This window comes from Cyanistes caeruleus, chromosome 4 (assembly GCF_971803275.1).
Source record: "Cyanistes caeruleus chromosome 4, bCyaCae1.hap1.1, whole genome shotgun sequence".
NCBI lineage: Eukaryota > Metazoa > Chordata > Aves > Passeriformes > Paridae > Cyanistes > Cyanistes caeruleus.
In genome coordinates this window covers 22208497-22229881 of record NC_141704.1, presented here as the reverse complement: position 1 = coordinate 22229881, position 21385 = coordinate 22208497, and the positions used below count along the sequence as shown (strand labels likewise).

General features: G+C 38.2%; 1 protein-coding gene across 8 annotated transcripts in view; it reads left to right on the top strand.

Moving 5' to 3' along the window:
- PTPRZ1 (protein tyrosine phosphatase receptor type Z1) overlaps positions 1–21385 on the top strand; it is a 136385-nt gene that overhangs the window by 55130 nt on the left and 59870 nt on the right. For all 8 annotated transcript variants that reach the window (XM_023918548.2, XM_023918547.2, XM_023918545.2 and 5 more), the window contains exons 3-6: positions 16909–17088; positions 18880–19031; positions 20319–20414; positions 20704–20770. In XM_023918548.2, coding sequence (XP_023774316.2) covers positions 16909–17088; positions 18880–19031; positions 20319–20414; positions 20704–20770 — 495 coding nt within the window. The remainder of the gene's footprint in view (positions 1–16908; positions 17089–18879; positions 19032–20318; positions 20415–20703; positions 20771–21385) is intronic.

Here is a 21385-nt window from a genome sequence, read left to right as displayed (position 1 = left end):
CTGCATAAGGGCGTCATGTTCATCAGGCTCAAGTATCACTTGTCCTTTATTTTCAAATGAAGCATCCACTGCTATTAATTAGTTAAAAGTGAAGTTAAAGTGAAATAAAATACACAATCAAGCAATACTTTTCCATTAGAAATGCCCTTTGGGGATACATTCAGTTTTCTTTTTACATATTTGTGCTCTCCATGTTGCACATTCCACATAAATTTGCAGCTTAGAGTCATAACTTAAATAAACTAAAACTGGTCTTATCTAAACTTGTACAGTCCTTTCTTCTTCCCATGCTATGGTGCAATTCTCCTGCAAATTAGTACAACTTACCAGAACTGAGGTTCCAGATAAAGCTTCCCCACCTCCCAGATAATGTTATTTCTGAGTAAAAGGCAAAAACAAGACCTAAAAGGAGTGACAAAACTTCAGACTGTTTCCTTGTCCTTCTTCCCCTACCCTAAACGCTGAAAACACAAGGTGAAGTTAGGCTTCTTTTCAGCTTGAGAGCAGAGGTCTCTTGCTGCCCAGAGGGCACAGCAGCCCAGCCTTCTTGGAAAGGATGGACACTTCCCTCTTTTACTGGTCAGGCCTTTTCTCAATATCTTGGCATAACTCTTTCAGGAAGAATCAACCCAAAAGCTCAATTCACTGCTTCCTCATCCAGAGCTCTAATAATTAGTATAGATGCAGTGGAATATGGTCTGTGGACATCATTCCCATTGCCATGAAGAGAGAACTGATTGGACATTTTGGACTGACCTTTGAAAGGTGCCTGCCTGCAATATAGTCAGTGAAGAGAAAAAGGCAATTAATTTATGAACACTAGCTCTCTCCTTCAGGTCCTTTTGCCTTCAGCTGCATAGCATATTTTACCAGATGCATTAGATGTATTGCATTGAGCCTGTGCACTGCTGAAGAGAGATGGTCAGAGATTTCTGCCCATGTTCCCCCTTAGTTTCTTCTTTTTGTTTGAGTAAAACAATGGCATATGGATTCTTGTGGGAAAGGGTCCTCTAAAAATAGACAATGTGATGGCAAACGACAAATGTGCTCCTTGGAATCAAGTAATCTGATTTTCTTGAAAATGACTGACCAGGTTCTGATTTTGCAATGAGCATCCTTTAAATTCTATGCAGGGCAGCAAACCTGCAGTTTAAAAGCCAACATCTTAAGCAGAAATGCAACTTATGCAATCTTGAAATTATTGACTATTTCTCAGAAGTTATTTATATAGCCACTTTTTGTTTTTCCTCCTCTGCTTCAATGAAGGTTGTTTTTATATTTCACAGCTCATGTAGGAGGCTGTGCAAGAAGTTACTAATAAAATATTAATGTTGTCGTCCCACAGGACATATTGTTTATACCATCACAGATGCAGTTTACATCTCAGATCAATACAGCAATTTTTAAAAACCTCTTTTGAAAGCAGCAATTGGAGTATGATTATAGTTGTCCACAGTAGTTATATCATACAGCAAATTAGGAAATATATGTCAGGACCCATTATTCTAATGGCAGTCTTGTAAGATTTTTAAACAATGTAAGTAGATGCCAGATTTGCAAACTGATGACCCTTTTTGAAACAATACTCTCAGTAGGGAGGAGGGAACAAAAAATATTGTTGACTTGAACATGTCTGTCAAGTTAATGCTTCACAGGAACCCACAGAACTACTCAGCCTTCTTGAATGCAAATTCTCCCTTTCTTTAGCTCGCTCATAAGTTATCCCTTAAGCACTCATTAGACCATTGCAGCTGAAAAATGGCAAATTCATTTTCAGTGGCAGCTACCACCATTCCAGTCCTGGCCAAATACAAGAGGCAACAGTATACTGCCAATGACACTTTGTTTCCTGCAGCATTTGTAAAGAAATATTTTGTTTTCAAAAGCAATTAAAATGGAGTAAGTTCTTACATATTTGTGCTCCATAAAATGCCCAGTGTGTACAGTGATGAGAACTGTAAAAATTACAAAGCAGAGGATTGGAAATTCTCTGTCCTAAATGCCTATTTAAGTAGCACATCTGGAGAAGGACATTGCCAAATTTTTAGCAATTATCAGCAGCATCATTAACAAGGGAACCATTAGGATATGTGTAATGGCAATATTTATTTTATGCAACTAAGAGTTTGTCCTAATATCAAATTAAATTATGTACCAAATTAAAGGTAAAATCAAGCTTTACAATCTTTCAATGGGCTCTACTTATTATCAAAGAGGGAGCTGTCAGACCTAATCTGAAGGGATGAATTTATGCAGATATACAGCTGCAGCCAAGTCAAAGGACATGGGAATGCAGAGAGAGAAAGAGCAGGGAGTTAAGCTCCCTTAGCACTCTGTGTCTGCAAGCTGAGTATTATTTGAACAGTGATCAAGTGTTCTCTGGAGACATGTTTTAATTAAATTCTGCTCAGCTAAGAAGTTGGATGAGGACACAATTGTCAACAAAAATCCCTCCTTGATGAGAGACTGAATGCCAGCATCACGAGACCCTCAGCGTCCCTCAGTATTTCAGTTTGGTGGAACAGCAGTAATATTACAAGCTGACAGTGCAGAAGTAAGAACAATGCTCTTCAGCCTATGCCTACTGATGTTGCCAATGTGCCCATAGAATATGATTTTCCAAACTGTGGAGTACTGTGCTCAACTCATCTCACAAATGAGAGGGGCCCAGTATGGCCATGCAGAGTACTCATAATACTTCAGGAGCTCTTAGCTCTGATAGAGTTTATGTAGTTCTGGTGAAGACATTTTCTTTCTGACTTGATTTAACAAGTTCATATTATTTTTTTCTTTACAAAAAAAAAAAAAGGATAATGGGTATATGGGAAAAGAGTATAATGGGGAAAGAGTAATACTGGAAAAGATTAATACTGTCTGTCTTGGTCAGTGATGTGGATGACGGGGCAGAGTGGACCCTCAGCAATATTGCTGATGATACATAACTCTGAGGAGTGCTGAGGGACCTCATCAGACTGGAGAAATGGGCTGACAGGAACCTCATGATGTTGAACATAGGAAAGTGCAGTGTCCTGCACCTGGGAAGGAAGATCCTCAGGCAGCACATGCTGGGGAACAAGCAGCTGGTAAGCAGCTTTGTAGAAAAGGACCTGGGAGTCCCAGTGGTTGTGAGTCAACAGTGTGTCCTTGCAGAAAAAAAAAACCATTAACAGTGACCTGGGCTGCATCAGGTAGAGGTATGGCAGCAGGAAGGGGGAGGTGATCCTTGCCCTGTACTCACCCCTGGTGAGGCCACACCTGGAGTACTGTTCTGGACTCCTCAGGAGTCATGGATGTATTGATGGCACTCTGAGCAATGTGGTCTAGTGAAAGGTGCCCCAGCCCATGGCAGAGGAGTTGGAACTAGTTGATTCTGAGGACCCTTCTAACCCAGCTCATTCTGTGACCTTATGATTCTTTGATTAGAGAGAGTCCAGTGAAGACAGCAGGCAGAATCTGAAACACGGGAGGTTCCCTTTAAACTTTGGGAAACACTTTTTTCCTGTGACAGGAACTGAGCACTGACTCAGCTTGTCCAGAATTGTGGAATCTGCATGCTTGGAGATGTTCAAAAGCCTTCTGGACATGGGACATGGTCCTAGGCAACTGGCTTTGGATGACCTCATTTGAGCTGGGGGGTTGTACAATGAGCCCCAGAGATCCATGCCACCTTCAACCATTCTGTGGTTCTGTGATTCCAAGTAAGAATCTCACACAAAAGGCAGATCATTATGAAACCAGAGAAGGAAGGAAATAAAAGAACATGGCACACTAAGAGATAAGGGTGAGTGAATCTCAATACAAGTTTGCAATGGTAAATCTCCACAGAATAAGAGTTTCAAAGACAACAGTGAGTCAAGGAACTATTTATCAGAACTGCAGTGTGACAGGATATTAGCAAAAGTACAGGCAATATAGAAAAAAAAATCATTTTCACCAGATCTCCTATGACTCACAGTCACAAACTGGCAGTATTTTCTGTGAAGTCAAAAACATCTTTTCTTTGCAGAAACAATTCCATGGAAACTCCACTCACTGAGTCTTCTACATTTGATGTTACCCCACAGGGAGGTAGGCTGTACTGGAAACAAAAGATTCAGCATATTATTCCAAGATAGAGCTTGTTCTCATGAAGGAAAAAGTTGTTGTTGCCTACAGCAGAGAGAAATTATTTTCAAAGACTTCACAATTACATATGCAAGAATCTGTCTCTGCATTTTCTCAGAAGCTTTCATTTACATAGTTCTTTTTCCTTGCTTTGCCACCCCCGAGCTCCCACCTTCTTCTAATGTAATACGTTATTCACTATTTTAGAATTGATGCAGAAGAATCGTATAATTTACCTATAGGGTTTTTTGATCAGTCCCTCAGACTGAAATCTCTGTAAATGTTGTGCAAGTTCATCAGGAATGAGATTAACCTTTCCATATCTTCAAAACTACACCAAGAGATGAAGATTCAGTACTTGGGCTTTGTGTGATATGCCTTAGCTAGAAACTCAGGTATTGTATCTTTATGACCTTTAATGATCATAACCTTTTGCCACTTTTTCCACCCCAATTGTAATCAATGCCAACATTACTCATCCACAGCTACCCTAATTAGAGAGAAGTCATACACTGGTCCTCAATGAATTAGAGAGAGAGGAGAGACTGATATATTGTGGTGTAGATTACACATGGTAAGCAAAAGAGAAATTCTTACAGAAAAATAGTATTTAAAAACAGTAAGTGGTTGGTTTATATTTTGCATAAACTGGGTGAGATTTCTTCTCTAATTTTCCTAAGTATTTTTCATGTGTCCTGGTTTTGTCTTGGATACAGTTAATTTTCTGCTTCTTAGCTGCTACAGTGCTGTGTTCTGAATTTAGTATGAGAATAATGTTAATAACACACTGATGTTTTAGTTGTTGCAAAATAGTGCTTACCTTAAGTCAAGGGCTTTTCAGTTTCCCATGCTCTGCCAGTGAGGAGGTGCACCTGTGAGGGAGCACAGCTAGAACAGGTGACCCAAACTGGCCAAAGTGGTATCCCCTAAAGACCATCAGACTCATTCTAGAAACTCAGGGGAGTTGGCTGGGACCCAGTTTCTGCTAGGAACAGGGTCAGTGGGTGATGACAGGTTTATTGTGCATCACTTGTTTCTCTTGGGTTTTATTCCTCTCTCTTTCTCTCCTTTTTCATTGCTGTTATCATTAGTCTTATTAATGTTACTATTGCAATTTCTTGTAATTTTCAATTAAGCTGTATCTCAACCATGAGTTTTACTCTTTTTCTGGTTATCTTTCCCACCCCACTGGGGTGTGGGGAGTGGGAAAACCTGCATGGGATTTAGTTGTTGGTTGGGGTTAAATCATGACAACATGCAATCTGAGTTTCTTGTTTGAGAATACAGTAATTAGGCATCATAATTTGATGCAAATTTCAATCAATAGAGGTTTTGTGACTTTGGTCACAAGAGGAACATTTTTCACAATAACAGTCAGACATTGAAATAATCTCCCCAGGGAAGTGATGAATTTCCTCTCCTGGACACTTGTAAGGTTCAGCTGGACAGGATACTGGGCCATCTTTTCTGCATGGTGCTTCTACTAGGAAAGGTTGAACCAGATGATCACTGAGGTCCCTTCAAACCTGGCATTCTCTGATTCTATGATTACACAGTTATGGAACTATGTCAGAAAACACTAAATGTGTGCAGCACTATTTGTTGCCATACTGCATACACTAGCCATTGAGCTGGAATAGCAACTAGAAATTGATTATATTTCATATTTTTTAACAACTACTTGTTCCAATTGGAGTTTGATTTGCTACAGAAATATGATCTATTTATATGAACAGACTAATGATACACTAATGATAAAGGCTAATGATAAAGGTGTTTTGTGGCCAGCAGTACGTTCTGTGACCAGAACAGCTGACTGCACATAATCTGATTTTGAGGCTGAGACCTAATTAACAACCAAAACACCAGAGAAATACTACAGAAGAAAGAGACTCTGATTTAGGGTTTATGCGTGCCAGTGGAAGCTACATGAGGAATTTTGCAGTAAGTTCTGTGTAGACTTCTCAAGAGCACAAAGTGTGTCCCATTGTAATAGTGCTGATGATAGAGAAAGTAGATCTTCTTTAACTTCACAATTCAACGTTAGGCACCTACATTAGGCACATAAATAGCACAAGGGAGAGTTACTCTCTTCAGTATATACCAATTAGCAGAAAGGTGCCTGCCTCAGCCCATTTATGTCATCCCTGCCCTTTCCCTGCTGAATGCTCTAGCTGCTGGGCTACAAAATCAGCCATCCCTCTCCTTATCTTCTTAAGGCACAATGATTCTTGAATCTTTAGCCTCACCATGTTGCAGCACTGACAGAATGAGTGAAGATGGCTTGTTCTCCTTCTCTTTTAACTATTCTAAGGCCTTACCATAGAAAATGCAAAATATGGATGGCAAATACTTTTCTTTTGGCTGAGGAGCATTATCGTATTGTGCCAAGTGCACTGTCTGGCTGTAACTGCTGGGAGTTGTATTAAAATGGGCATTGCCTTGGATGTCCCAGAAGGGCAGGAGGCACTGCTGCAGGGCTTTGCTTTCCTCTTGGTGCTGTTGGCTGTGTGCTCTGAGGGTTACTAGGCCCATACCAGCTGGATCTGTGCCTTGGGAGATTGTGGCAAGGGATGATGAATCTGTGTATCCAGAATGGGCTTTGAGTTTGATTCCTCACTTAGTCAAACTGACAGTGTCTTAGGGGCACACACAGTGATAGAATATTTAGGGGAGTTTTGGTGAAAATTTGGGTATCTGTGAACTCTAATGTGGCTCTTTACTTTAACTGCAGTTCATTTAAGTGCACAATAGACATCTACTGGGGAGATTTTGTCCTAACAGCTTACAAACCTTTCATTTATGGTTGTCCAACTCTGCTTTGCAGAATGGACAAGATTCTTGTCTGAAAATTTTTAGTCTGAAGTAATTCAGTATATGTAAGTGTGTTTTAAAATATTTAAATTCAAGATGTTTCAGGTAGTATAATTTTTTTTCTGAGTATAAAATTGATACTTTGCAACAAGCTTGAGAATGAAAGGAGAAGCAGCAATAGGCGAAATTTCATTAAAATTTAATCTGCCCCTACAAATCAAAAAGTGTTTGGATTCTTCTGGGGGTGTACTGGGGATGACTTGGTACTGAAGCTGCTAGTGTGCATTCAGTCCCCCCTTAGGACTCACTAATATCCTTCATGTGAGTGATAATATAATTCTGTGCAGAGGAAAATGACTGCTCTGCACTGGGGAGACACCATGGATAGGTGATGTTAGTGTCAGGAATACCACGTGTTACTCTTGATCCTGCCAGAATAACTTCTTGATTAAAGTAGATAAGCAGACCAAGAGTCATTCCTTTAATTTATTCCACTGTGATAAAGTATGCTAGATCTCTTCCTGCTTAAATGGTTTATGTAGTAAAAAGTAAAAATGCAATATTTGCAGGTGTAAAAAGTGTACCTTATATATTTAATCCCTAGGTAATAATGTTACAAAAATAAGAAACATGATCTTCACATCCTTTTCTACTGTCCTATGTGTGTATATGAAAAAAAATTTCTTTCTCTCTGGAGAAATGGCAAAGAAAAATGATTATACCAATCTTCAAGGAAGAAGCCTGTATATTAGATTTTGTAGTTCTGTGTATTAGCCATGGATTAAAAAAAACAAAAAACAAAAGCAAGTGTTAAACTGTTTAAGAGTTCAGTGAATTTGAATTTAATATTGATATGCAAACTTCCCCACTTGGAACTTTTGTCTTAGGTGGAGCAGGGAGGTGGCAGTTTTTATTAATTTCTCAACACAAGCAGTGCAATGAATTCTTCATTTCAGAAAATATTAAGTGAAAAGCTGTGCTCCTAAAAGCAGCAAGACATTTTAGACAAGTTTTATCACAGTGAGGCTAAAGAAAGTACAAGAACTTACTGACTGATTGAGATAGATGTGAGACCACAACTGCCCAAAGATGCACGAGTTGTGTGCCTCTGTCCAGTTGATGCTGCTTCCATCCTCATTTCTATAATTCCCATTGTAGGAGAGAATTGAAAAGTTGTGAAGGAAAATCCTGTCAATGGCAGCAACAAGTTCCAAATCTGAGGTAGATTGCACCTACTGCTGAATAGCTTTTAGTGCTGCACTCTTGAGAATAACCAACCACTCTGCATTGAAAGTGACTTGGAGGGTTCTTAATACTGAAAGGTTTTAAAAGCTGGTTTGGATTTTTTTATACATTTGCAAAGGAAAAACAGATATCTGCACAACTTGTTTATGCAGAAAGTATGTGAAAAAATATCAATGCTGTAATTTACATGATGCTGTTATCACATCAGGACACAGTAAAATATCTCTCAGTGGAAGAGTTTATAAAGAGTTTTTGATGATATGATAATCTCAAAAAAATCTAACCAGGTAATAGTATTATTTAAACTCCATATGGTTATCAGAGGCATGGTTATGTACATCCACTGACATTGCTATGGCAGTTCTGAAATTATCTGTACAAAGTTTTTGAACATAATGTAACATAATGGTAATGCTGAAATTATATTTAGTCTAAATAAAATAATGTTGTTAGTGAAGGAAAGTTTGTGTAATGTTAGGAGGGGGTTGATTTTAAACATTTTTTGAAGGATTTTCTTTAGGGGAGGTAAGGGAAAGAGAACTAAAGTTCTTAGTTATTGTAGTCAAAAATCCTTGCCAAAAAGGCCATTTTATGAACTAGAGTTGTCTTTCTGAAGTAGGAAATAAAATATAATAAGCAATTATGTAGATAAGCACACATAAGCTATGGCTCTGTGTAAGAACTCCATATAGCTCAATATATAATACTGTATAACATTTCTGCCCATCACCTCGTTTTATCCTTACCATTATGCAAACAGAATGTGTGTTGAAATTCCCATAGAAGTATGATATGAAATCCTGCTAAAATATGCTAAAAGTAATCTAAAATTCCTATGGTATTATGTTCTTCTGGAGATATTTAGGAGCTTCATTTTATAAAAATTGAAACTCTGAAAATGAGAACCTGGGGAGCAAAGAACCAGGATTACTGGTATGCCCTTTTCAACATTAGGATAATTTATATGCAGGCAGTCTCTGTGACTCCCTGGCCAGTGATGTAATCCAATAGTCTTTTATACTTGTATTTGTCTTGCTTTGGTTTATATCTATCTAGTCTTTGGTTTTTATGATCTTTACGTTATTCTTTACAGCTGAAATAAATGCTTTTTTGCTATTCAGGGTTAAATGCTGACCTTTTTGATGGCTATTTGTGGGACTTTTGCATTCACAGTTGTTCAATGGTGATGTTTTATATGCTCACAGTCAATCTGATAGAAAGCCCAGATAACCTACTTTTGAATTATTTTTATAGTTCAGCAGGCTTTGGATCAGAACTCTTGACTGTAGCCTCCATGAAATGTTTTATTCTTCTAGATAGGCTTGTGCAGACCCAAGTTATTTTCCTAGGTGGTAGCAACATGGTGATGTGTTTGATAACAGGAAAAAGTGCCCCTATCCTGTACCCCAACAAGATTTCTCTGGAAGTAAACAGACTGCCTGTTAACATTTAATGGTCCAAGAGGAAGGGAGAATAGAGGGAAGAAAGCAGGGGAAAGAGAGAAGAAAGAGGACAGAAGGGAGGTCATACTACAATAGAAGAGAAAAGGAAATTATATTGATTTTCTCAGTGAAAGCCAATATTGTTAGATCTTCTGAGCTGAGAAGAAGATTATGTACTCTATACTAAAATTTGTCATTGCATTTTGCTTCTTTACAGAGTACCTGGTTCTGTCACGCAAGATAATTTCTAAAATACAGTAGAATCTACTTTGTAGTAATGAGGAGAGAAAAGTGAAGACTAACAGTGCCATAATGCAAGTCATTAGACTTAGATGGTGATCTGTACTCCAGCAAAAAATGAGGTTTCTTTCTGCTGAAGATGAGTTCCATTGTGCTCATCTCCTGGGACTGCACGAGCTATCACTTATCAGACAGGTGCTAAATGCTGTGCTTGAAGTAGATTATAGCTTCCTCTTTCTTCACTTCAGCTGAGAGTCATTTAAAGTGCATTTTTAGGCCTGTTAAAAATTGCTGCAACCTTTGTGTCTACACAATTTCTTTCATATGCAGCCATTCCATTTCTCATAAAATGGTACTTGCATGATACGGGGAGGAGGGAAATACCACCATAAGCTTAATTTATGCCCAAATTCATCAGCAACAAGACAATAAACATCCACTTGTTCTGTGTGCAGTAGTCATATGCTTGGGAGTCATATTCCTGCTTCTAGGAAGTAGAGATGAACTGTTCATGGGGCCAAACCATGTTTGAAAAACATTGCTTTTATGTAGCAAATCAGGGGTGGCTTGAGAGGACAAAGCCTGTGATCATCCCATTTTATTCCTCCTTCCCTGCTAGCAGCATGTGAAACAGCTGAAAAACAGGTGGGGAGTCCTCTTCTTGTGAAACATCCAACACTCTCATGTGGGAGACCAAATGTTGCCATGACACACTGACAGCCAATTAAAATGTGTGTATGTTATATGAAAATAAGCCATAGGCCATGTTTCTTGGTGCTTATTTCTTAGTCTATAAGTGAGTCAGCTCCATTTATTCCAGTTCTGTTTTCAGCTCTGCTTATCTGTGATCTCAAAAAGACCCTTTGTCACTCAACATGTACTCAGTTTCATGCTTTAAAGTATTACTGAAGATAAAGGAAATAACTGCTACAATCTGAATTCCTTGGAACAAGGTTAGAAGTTATTTAGGGGTTCATATATTGTCAAGAATTAAATAAAGCAGGAAGAAGAAGGTGTTACTTTTTACTGGACATTTTCTCATTTGGCACTGTACTAAACTTCCTTCTTTAATACTTGAAAAATTTTGCTTAGATCATAACATTACAGTAATTATAAAAAATTATGTGGCAAGTTTTCATTATATATAACTACATGATTCTCTTGCTGCAGTTATATGCAGATTCAGCAGCAGTGAGGTGAGAATAATAGGAAAGAGGTACTTCAAAAGGTTGACTGAATTTCTCCCATAACCCTCCTAGTCTGAACAGCTGTCCCACTGAGTGCCCTGCAGATGGAGCATCTGTGATAATCTGTATTTCTCTAGCACAGAAATATTTGTATATTTTCTGACTAGCCTGCAATGGCCAGATCTTTTAGGCAATGAAAGAGGAGGAACAGCACACAGTTGCTATTATGAAAGAAAGCTGTCCATTGGCATTCATCCTCATATGCATTTTGCTTAGCAATTCACTTAGTCTGACTATGAATCACCAGAGTGAGTCCCAGGAAGAAAAAATACCAGATAGCCACTGTATTAATAGGACTGATTAGTTTTCCACTGTATCTCAACAACTGTGGTTTATTCTATCTGGGGATAATGTGAAAAAAACAAAACATTTTTCTTGGTTTTTTTTTTCCACTTTATTGAGCAATGTCTCTGTGACTATAGATTTAAAGAAAGCATATAGTTTATGTTCAAAACATAAGCAAACAAAAATGGAAGAAAGAGCCATAGTCTGAAGATAGCAAAATGTTTCATCAGTATTTTCATGGCACATCTTCTATGACAGATTTTAATAAGAGGTAAGTGGTCTAGGACCACATTTTAAATGATGAGCAGGAAAGATTAACATGATAGGGTTCAGCTGAATACAGGTTTGTTCTGTGCCATCTTTCAGGGTATCCTCACAGATAATCCATGTTTATGTGCATGTAGACACAATGCACAAGATACTGTCTAGGTATGCTGGTATTTAGATACAAAAATAAGGAATAAGGTGCTAAATGGAATAAGGGATTAGATGATTTGGCTTGCATAAATGCATCTGGTTGCAAAGCAACAAAAATTTTCTGTTGATTCTGTTTGCTTTATTTGAGATATTACACCTCACAGTAAGAGAATGTCTAGAATTAACTTCTTTGTCACTGTGTGAGTGACAGAAAATGTCAGTGGGATAAATATTATTTGACTTCTGTTCATTTAAAAGCAAGTTATTATTAGGGTTGAAGTTTGAGGGTTTAAGTGCTATTAAATTTTTCTGGATTTACTCTGTGGTCTGACTCTATTTAACCAAACCTGTACAATTTTATTTTTGAAAACTTGACTGAGATGTTGGCAAGAAATCCAGTGCTGGAAAACCTCCAAGCAACTGCATCACTGAGACAGGCATAATAAATGGCTAAGACCAAACCCAGAAGCCAAAACTCCTTCTTCGTAGTTACAGCTCTGTCTGGACAAGTAATTTAATCCATTGAATTCAGGGATTTTCCAATTTTGAGAATTTATATGAACTTACGAGACTGATTGTGATCAGGCTGTGGGAGTTGTTGGGGCTTTTGGAGGGCAAAAACACAAAACCCTAAAACCCTCACAGTGAAGATCAAGATAACATAGAAGCATTGCATTCTACTCAGTAATATGTGAAACTTAGGTCACCTATTTTTTGATGACCATAATGTTTCCCTAGAATGCAAAGTGTTATGTTATAGCCTTTGGAATATGAGCTGTGGTAAAATTCCCAAGACCCATAGTGGCAGAATTTCTCTCTTTGGGCCAGTAGTGCACTTATCCACAGTGAGAACTGAAATCGTTCTTCTGCCTTGGAAGATTAGAGAGTGCATTGTGCAACTTTTGGTATAATAACTCTATATTTTATCTAAATTTAATCTTTGTGCCAGTATAAGTGCACATATTTTTTTATGGCCTTATTTCTGTTTTTCGTATCTTAGATAAAACATGTTTGCTAAAAATATAAAATCACTTAACATTTGAAATCACTTAACATTTCAAAGTGATAAGTCAATAACATTTTTTGATAAGGCAAATCCATTATTAACAGTCCACACGGAGGGGTTATCTTTAATCTCTTATGTGTGTCCAATCTATATTTATAGAAGTAACTTTAACATCATGAAAGCAAATGCTGATGAAAAATGGAGAGAAAGAAATTGAGTAAAGAATCCATCTCTCATTTCTGCTGTCTTTCATCTATAAAATAAACCCTAGGATTCACATCCATTTCCTTAAAGGTCTTCCCTAAGCCTCCTTTACTCCATGCTAAATGGAGTAAACAGCCCCAGCTCCCTCACATGCTTCTCATAAGATTTGGACCTCAGACCCTTCACCTGCTCTGTTGCCTTTCTCTAGACACACTCCAGCACCTCTCTTTCTTTCTTTCAGTGAGAGCTGAAGTGGAAGCCAAAAGGAGAACTGGATGCTCATTGTAGGAGTGGAATCATAGGGACTAAGGTTGAGGAGCAGACTTAGATACCAACATTTCCTAAAAAGAAAGGTTAGGAAAATTTTTTTCAGACATTCTGCCCTGGATAAGAGTGGTAAAGCTTATGGTATAGAGAGACCTACATTTAATGTACTTTGTTCAGTTTTATTTACATTCTTTGTGAATTGCCAGCTACTTTTTCAGGTCTGCCACCTTTAACAAACATTCTTCCTCTGTGCATGCACTCTCTTGAAGATATATTGTTCATATTTTTGTTCTCCTCAGATTTCCAAAGCACAGTTTGGAAAAATTCATTTTCAAAGCTCAGTTTCAACAATATTTTCAAAATGGCTGGCACAGCTTTGATTTATGATTTCCATCATAACACCTATAGTAAAACAATCTGCTCTTGTTTAAAAACATTCAGTTCTTGCACTTCTACTTTGGCTTTCGGCAAGTCATGTAAACTGCAGCAGTTCCACCACCTGCTGCCTACACCAGATGCATTTACGTTTACATTTTAGTTCAGATCAGGAGTGGACTTTTGAAGCAAATCTCCTGTTTGCACACCACTTACTAAGCTTTAGGTTGCAAGATAGAGTTGTCTCAGAGTGTGGTATGGGTTCATCTTAACAGGTTCCAAACAGGAATTGTGTTGCAGGAGAGTGCCTTATACCCTGCAGTAGCCAATGGACATTCAGATCATGGGACCAGACAGAGCTAGACTGAGGTAAAAACCTGAAAAACATCTGATATGGACATCTGGTCCTCAACCTCAACTGTTTCCCTCCAAAAAGCTACTCATATTGTTCAGCACTAGTTGTGAATATACACACCCAATACCTGCTCCAGCATTTGTGGAATTCATGCATAAACATGTACTTTGCTGCTCAAATGTAATTTGGATCATCATGGCAGACTCCAATTCTCTATTCCTTCTCAGACTCCATTCCTTAGGGGATTCCCCTGTTCCTGCCCCAGATCAGACCCTACCACTGATTTCCTGTACATTTTATTCCATGGGTTTTTAGCCATGCTACAGCTACACACTGTCTTCTGGGATGAGCAAAGATTGCAAATTTTATCACAAGATGCATGTTAGGACTTTATTACACACTAAGCCACAAGTAATGGCTACCAAGTTGAAGAACTTAAATTCTGCATACAAAACCATAACATACAAAACTGTGGAAGTTGGAAGGAGGTTATAATTTCTCTATTTTTAATTTACTTGTTTTTACTGAACATAATCATAGACAGTAGACAATTTAAAGACAAGATGAAAAATACAATAATGTCTTTCATCAAAAGAAGCATGGAAGAAATTTCCCAAAAGCACCGTAGCTAGAAAAACAAAAGAGTAGTGTTTTCATTCAGTTCTAATGTCAGTGATGGGAGGAGCAGAATAACAAAAATTGCATCTTACTGCTTCTTTATATTTAAAATCCTAACTGGATAGATTACTTCACTGGGCAAAAGGAACATCAAAAAAGATGGTTTTCTGGAGAGACTGCAGGTGAGCTATGGAATTGGGTATGTCAGTGGAAAGAGAACAGAGATTTCTACTGCCTTGGAGCAACTGCAGGAGTCTGGGGAAGTTTTGGCTTTGGCAAAAGGAGCAAAAGAAATAGAGCATGGAGTAGGTAGTGCAGCTTAACTCCAAGGGATGGACGTGGGCAGCTGTCTCAACCCAAACTGGCAGAAATGTGCCAGAGAGAGCTTTAAAGAGTTTCCTGCAGCTTGAAAAATCACTGAGCTGCCTGAAATCAGACCTGGAATCAGGAGCCTGTTTGCAACGATGCACAGGGCAAGCTGAGAGTTGTTATTTCTGTCCTACTGTTTGGAGGCTTTTCTGTTTAAAAGTTATTTTAATAATATTCTAATTTATATTTTAAAACATATATATTTATTGATGTAAAAAGCCTTCAATATTTGTTAGAAAATTCACTGTAGAAGACCTGAGCAGATTAATATCAAAGTATTCGTTGACTTGAGCTCAGAATTTCTTAAGGGACACTTTTGAAAGAGATTAAATATTAGCCACTCTTCTCTTTTGAAAGGATATTGCATTATTTTTCCAGGTGGTGAATTATAACTGACAACTAAAGGAGGAGGAGGAGTGAAATGACACACTCAGTGTGCCATTTCCAGTGGGACCAGTGCTTGCTTGGTACAAGGCTCAGGCCCCCACCTCTAGGATGCTGACATTCATAAGCCTGTGGCTTGAACTGCCTTTGGGTTGTTTGACTGTTGTGCCTGCCAGCTTCTTCTGTTGTTCTTTTCAGGCAGTAAATGTATTTGTATACCATCTGCAGTAATTCTGATGCAGCAAGGTGACACTGGTAACTCACTTGACTTGTTCAATAATTTAGTTCAGGTTTGTTTCTAGCTGGCTATCCAGGTAAGCATCTTGTATTACTGCCTATTGTCATGATTACAGGACTGGCTGCATATCTTCTTCCCTCTATGAGTTTTCTGAGTGCAATATGAGAGCTGTCCTTGCCTGGAGTACAAGATAGCAAATCTTCACTGGTAGACTTGGATGTGGCATACTGGCCTGTAAATGAGCATTGATTTATTTCAACATATCTAGTAGAATTCAAATAGATGCACTGCAGACACTAATATTAGCTCTTAACTACTAGTAAGTGGGAAGTTAACTGAAGTAATTCCATTTTCTTACATCTGTGTCGTTAACTCTTGGTTTTAATTAGCATTTTGAAGTGTTGCCAGAATTCCCTGTCAGGGAAAAATATCCTGTATGTTTTCAAGTGCATTAACATACACAAAATATTGTTCTATTTATACTAGTATGTTATATAAACAAAAGATTGTCGGAGCTGCTGCTACTGCAACATACTGATTTGTGGAGTAATTGTGCATTTCTTGAAAATAATCAAGTCTTTGGTGAAGGATGTGCTGTCTGTCCCTGTCTTGTGTCTGGACTGGCCCCAGAGAAAAGCCAGGCAGCCCCTGTGCCCTGGAGAAGGCTCTTGCAGGAGCTCCTCTCTGTGGTGCAGCTGCAGAGGGAGGCAGACGGCTGGAGTGGGAGCACACAGCCCTCCACAGTGCAGCTGGGCCATACAGCCACATCTCAGACAGAGCATCACTCATCTTCTTTTCCTTTTCCAGGGTAAAACCTGTTTACCTTTTCCCCTCTGTATAAGAAATTCTTAAAACATCTTACTGCTTCTTTATATTTAAAATCCTTACTGGATAGATTACTTCATTGGGCAAAAGGAACATCAGCATTGGTATGATTAAAAGTTATTTGGATAGGATCATTTTCCAGCAATTCCCACGTGTTTTTTGCATGCTGATTCTGTTAATCTCAAAGATTGTTTTTTTTTAATATACATAGTTCACGAGGGTTTTGTTGTTGTTTTATGCTGTCCTTAGAGATTTGTAAGAATGTATGTGTTGATGTCTAGACTTGTGGGACTTAACTGCTGAAGGTAGGAATTAATGATAGGTGTGCAAAATATTGCTACAGACAAAGACTAGAAGAAGGGCAGGTCCTCTGATCTCAGACTGCAACCTGTGTTTTAACATTACCACAATAAAAAATGTATGGATGCCAGTTTGGATTTAAATGTATTTACCCCATATATTTTTATTTCTAGGAACTTTGAACCAAAAGAACTGGGGCAAGAAATATTCTGCCTGCAATGGTGCCAAACAATCGCCTATTAATATAGATGAAGACCTTACCCAAGTTAATGTGAATCTGAAGAAACTTAAATTCCATGGATGGGAAAAGGAAACTTTGGAAGATACTTTTATTCGCAACACTGGCAAAACGGGTAAAAAAGTCAGATTTCATGTTTGGAGTTAAAAGGGCTGAAAAGTGATATAGGATGAACAACAAACTGAGGACTTTTAATGTATCATTTTGATTTCATTTAACTGGTGCATTCTGAATTTATCTATTAAATGAATAAACAAAATGACAGTGATGACAGTAGCTAAATGAAACAGAAATCATACAAACAAAATTATGTGCATGGACAGACACAGCCAAAGCAATCACATCATGACTATCATCCCATCATGGACACATCATTAAATCTAAACAGTAAGTTGACATTTGCTGTGAAATTATGGTAATTATTACTATATATCTAGAGTCTGTAATGGGTAGGCAAAAAAGATTTTTTAAAAGTAAGAATAAATTACCTACTCATCTGAAAGCACTTCACAGGTTAAGATTCATCTCACCTACACATGAAGACATATAATACAGAAACTTTCATCTGAATTACTCACATAGACGCCTCCTAACAGTCAAAGAAGAGAAATAGGCATTTTTGTGTTCTGATTTGTCTGACCAATCTTAGAAATACATTTTAGAAAGAAGTGATTTATACCTACAAGTGCCTGTTTTTCCCAGTCATGAAAAGCTTACAGTGTCATCAAAATTGTCAGACAAATATTTTTACAACCACTTACAAATCCAGGAAAACAGTAACTGAAAGCTGCTTGTTAGAAGTAAGGACATAGATGTGGAGATGTGGAGAAAGGTATCTCTTAACAACTGTCTTTGACCTTCTACCAGTTCCAGTGGGACCCCTAGATCAGCCTTTTTGGTTTAGTTTAATTTAGTTTGGCTTGGTTTAGTCCAGTTCAGTTTAGCATCATTGCTCCTAATTTCTGTTCTTTCTGTCATGTGCTTCCTACATACCACTACACAAATCACTTCTCTCCTGCCCTACTAGCTGAGATAAATACTGCTTTGTCTTTTCAAGATGCCCCTGAGAAAATCTTCTTTAAAGTCCTTAAAAGTGAACTGAGCTCTTTCTCATCTACAGCAATCCAAATATTATATGAGGAACTTCTAAGCTTGTTTAAATGGTCTTCATGGTTTTGAGGAAAGGAATGTAGTGAAAATGAGCTCCATTAGTGCTGTATTATCAAGAGATCAAGCAGTTCACAGTTGCTGGAGATGAGAAAGCAAAAATGTGGGGCTTCAGTCTATCCCATCCTGATAATTCTCTCCAGAAGACAAATCCTCTGTCCCATCTACAGTTTGTCTATAACTATGTCCAGCTGAAGACCTCTCATTGCTTTTTCCCATGAGAGACATCTCCACAGCTAAGGAGGCTGATGTCAGGACAGTCCTCCTAGGACTGTCATGTTGTCCCATGATTTGTGTATAGAACTGTGGTAAAAATGGGGGGCAGGTGTGTATTTTCCTTTTTATTGGAGAAACCGGTTAGAAACACAGACCCTTTCAGGTATGTTCTTCAGGAATTCATTTTCTTAGACAGCCAGTTAGTGGCTAGACCACCTTTCTGAGCCTTTTAATGTAGTTCTGTGTCTAGTTTCAGATAACAGGAAACCAAGCACACTTCATTAAATTACTCTTATGAACTGCAGCATGAAATGAAACATATTCTCCACGCTAACAGACAATTACCACACTTGTTACTTAGTTTAGGTAATCAATTTCCTATCAAATTGCTTATGACATACAGAGAAATAAGCATATATTATTTAACTTCTAGCACCTAATACTAAAATACAAGACTTGTAGATGCCTTGGCTGGCTTTTATATTGACACTCCTTGTTTTTCCTTATTTCTCAATTTTTTCAGTGGAAATTAACCTGACAAGTGATTATTATGTGAGTGGAGGTGGGTTAGACACCATATTCAAAGCTAGCAAGATCACTTTTCACTGGGGAAAATGTAACGCGTCATCAGATGGATCAGAACATAGTCTAGAAGGACAAAAATTTCCTCTTGAGGTAAAGTATGGAATTGATTTTGATGATTTCAACAATTTGACATTCTGCAACATTACTACTCTACAAAATTAGTTTGTTTATCTCTTAAGTCTAATTGCAAATATAATCATTCACTTAAATCCAAATTAAGAATAAATGATGCATTTTAGAAAGGCAGTGTAATGTGTGTTAGTGACATGTTGAGAATGTCTAAACTGCATTTTTTCCCATCTTCTAAGATGATATTAGGTGTCAGTTCTGCTAATCTGGCAAAGCTCCCACTAAATCTTAAACTCCTACAAATTTGGCCCATCGTATTCCACATCACTTCATTCTTTGAAGTGTAAATGGACTTCTCAAAGGCAGGGCTCTGCTGAGAGCCCGTGGGAGCTGCTGGGCTTACAGATCCCAAGTGTGGCCCATGTTGCTGGGCTGCAAAGAGCTGGCAGTGGTGTGAAGAGCTATGTGAGCAGGTCCTGTGTGCAGCTGCATTGATAGGCAGCCAGGCCCCTGTCACCCTGGCTGCTTTGGCAGAATGGGTTGCAGCAGCATGGGAGTGGGATGGAGGAGAGAAGCAGCTCTTCCTGAGATGCACAAAGGCCAAACTCTCTTCCCTTGACATGGCATTGTGTCATTTTCCAGTTAAAAAGGCAGTTGTGGCAGGACACTGCGCTGTTACCCATTCCAAACATTTTGAATGTGTATGAGAAAGCAAAGCAATAGTGCCAGGGCTGGCCTATACATGGAGAAGAGTGGTAAGCCAGGAGCAGTCCCTGGACAGTGTCATTTCTTTTACCTCACTACCCACTTAAAAATTCCCAATCACACTCCATCTGTCCTGACAAGGCATCACAGAGACTATCTCTTCCATATCTTCTTCAAAGTCACTGGTAATCTTATATTACTGATGTTTTTCTACACTTACTGTAAGGCAGAAGCAGTAGTGATATCTTGACATATTATTCATGTTTTATCACTGATGTAAAGATTCATTTCACCAAGCACCCTAGGCCAAGTGTCCAGTTATCTCAGCTTACTGTATTATCTGTGGAAAGCATTGTGCTTCTTGAAATGGTAATTCCTACATCCTTAATAGTTTTCTAGGAGAGGTTGGTTTTACATAGCTAATTGCTTATTAATTCCATTCTTCATCCTCAGATAGCTCAAATGAGATAGGTAAAAAATCCCTACATTTGTTTAAATTTTCTTGTTTGGATTTTTTTTTCTCAAAATGGGAATATAAATAAGTGTACTTTTTAATTTCTACCATTTTTTATATATAACATTTTAATACATTTTTAATTGCAGATGCAAATCTACTGCTATGATGCAGATCAGTTTACAGATTTTGAAGAGGCAGTTAAAGGAAGTGGAAAGTTAAGAGCTTTATCAATTTTGTTTGAGGTAAACAAAATATATCTTTGTGTCATACAGCAGATGTTCAAACTGAATTTAACTGGTTCCAATGTGTGATCATTGAGTTAAAAAATTGCATGTATCTTTGTAATTTATTCTTGCAGAAAAGAAAATTGGCAAAATAAGTTTTTTTGGCTTTAAATCATCTACAATTTTGGTGGTAAATGGTAACTTTCAATTTTTGTTGGTTTTTGGTGGGTTTTTTTGGTTTGTTGGGTTTTTTTTGGTTTTTTTTGTGAAGCCTGTACTGCTAAAATATGCAATTTCTTTTTAACAGATTGGACTAGAAGATAATCCAGATTATAATGCAATCATTAATGGAGTAGATAGTGTTAGTCGTTTTGGTAAGTTTGCCTCCATGTTTTATTGATTAGTAATTAACTAAATTCCACTTCAGTGTGATTATGAAACATTAAAGACATTGAGGAGCATTGAGCTCTATTACTCAGTTGTGTTATTTTGTTACAAATTACAGAAGTCACCTGGATAAATGAGAACTGGACAATCACAAACCACATGAAATCTAACATAAGCAAGTGCCAGATTCTGCTCCTGGGAAAGGGTAATCCTGGTTATATATACAAACCAGGGAGTGAGAGTCTGAAGATCACCCCTTTGGAAAAAGATTTTTGGGGTTTGGTTTAATGGGAAGGTGAATTTGAGTCCTGGCAGCCAGGAGGGCCAGCAGTGTCCTGGGGACATCAGGTACAGCATGGCCAGGTGGGTGAGAGAGGGGATTGCCCAGCCCTACTCTGCACTGGGGCCTCACCTCGAGTGCTGGGGGCTGTTCTGGATGCCACAATGTAAGAACATCAGCCTATTAGTGTGCATCCAGGGAAGGGCAACCAAGATTGTGAAAGGTCTTGAAGACAAGGAGTGTCTGAGGTCACTTTGTTCAGCTTGGAGAAGGGTGCCTCATCACAGTCAACAACTTCTTTAAGGGGGGCAACAGAGAAGCA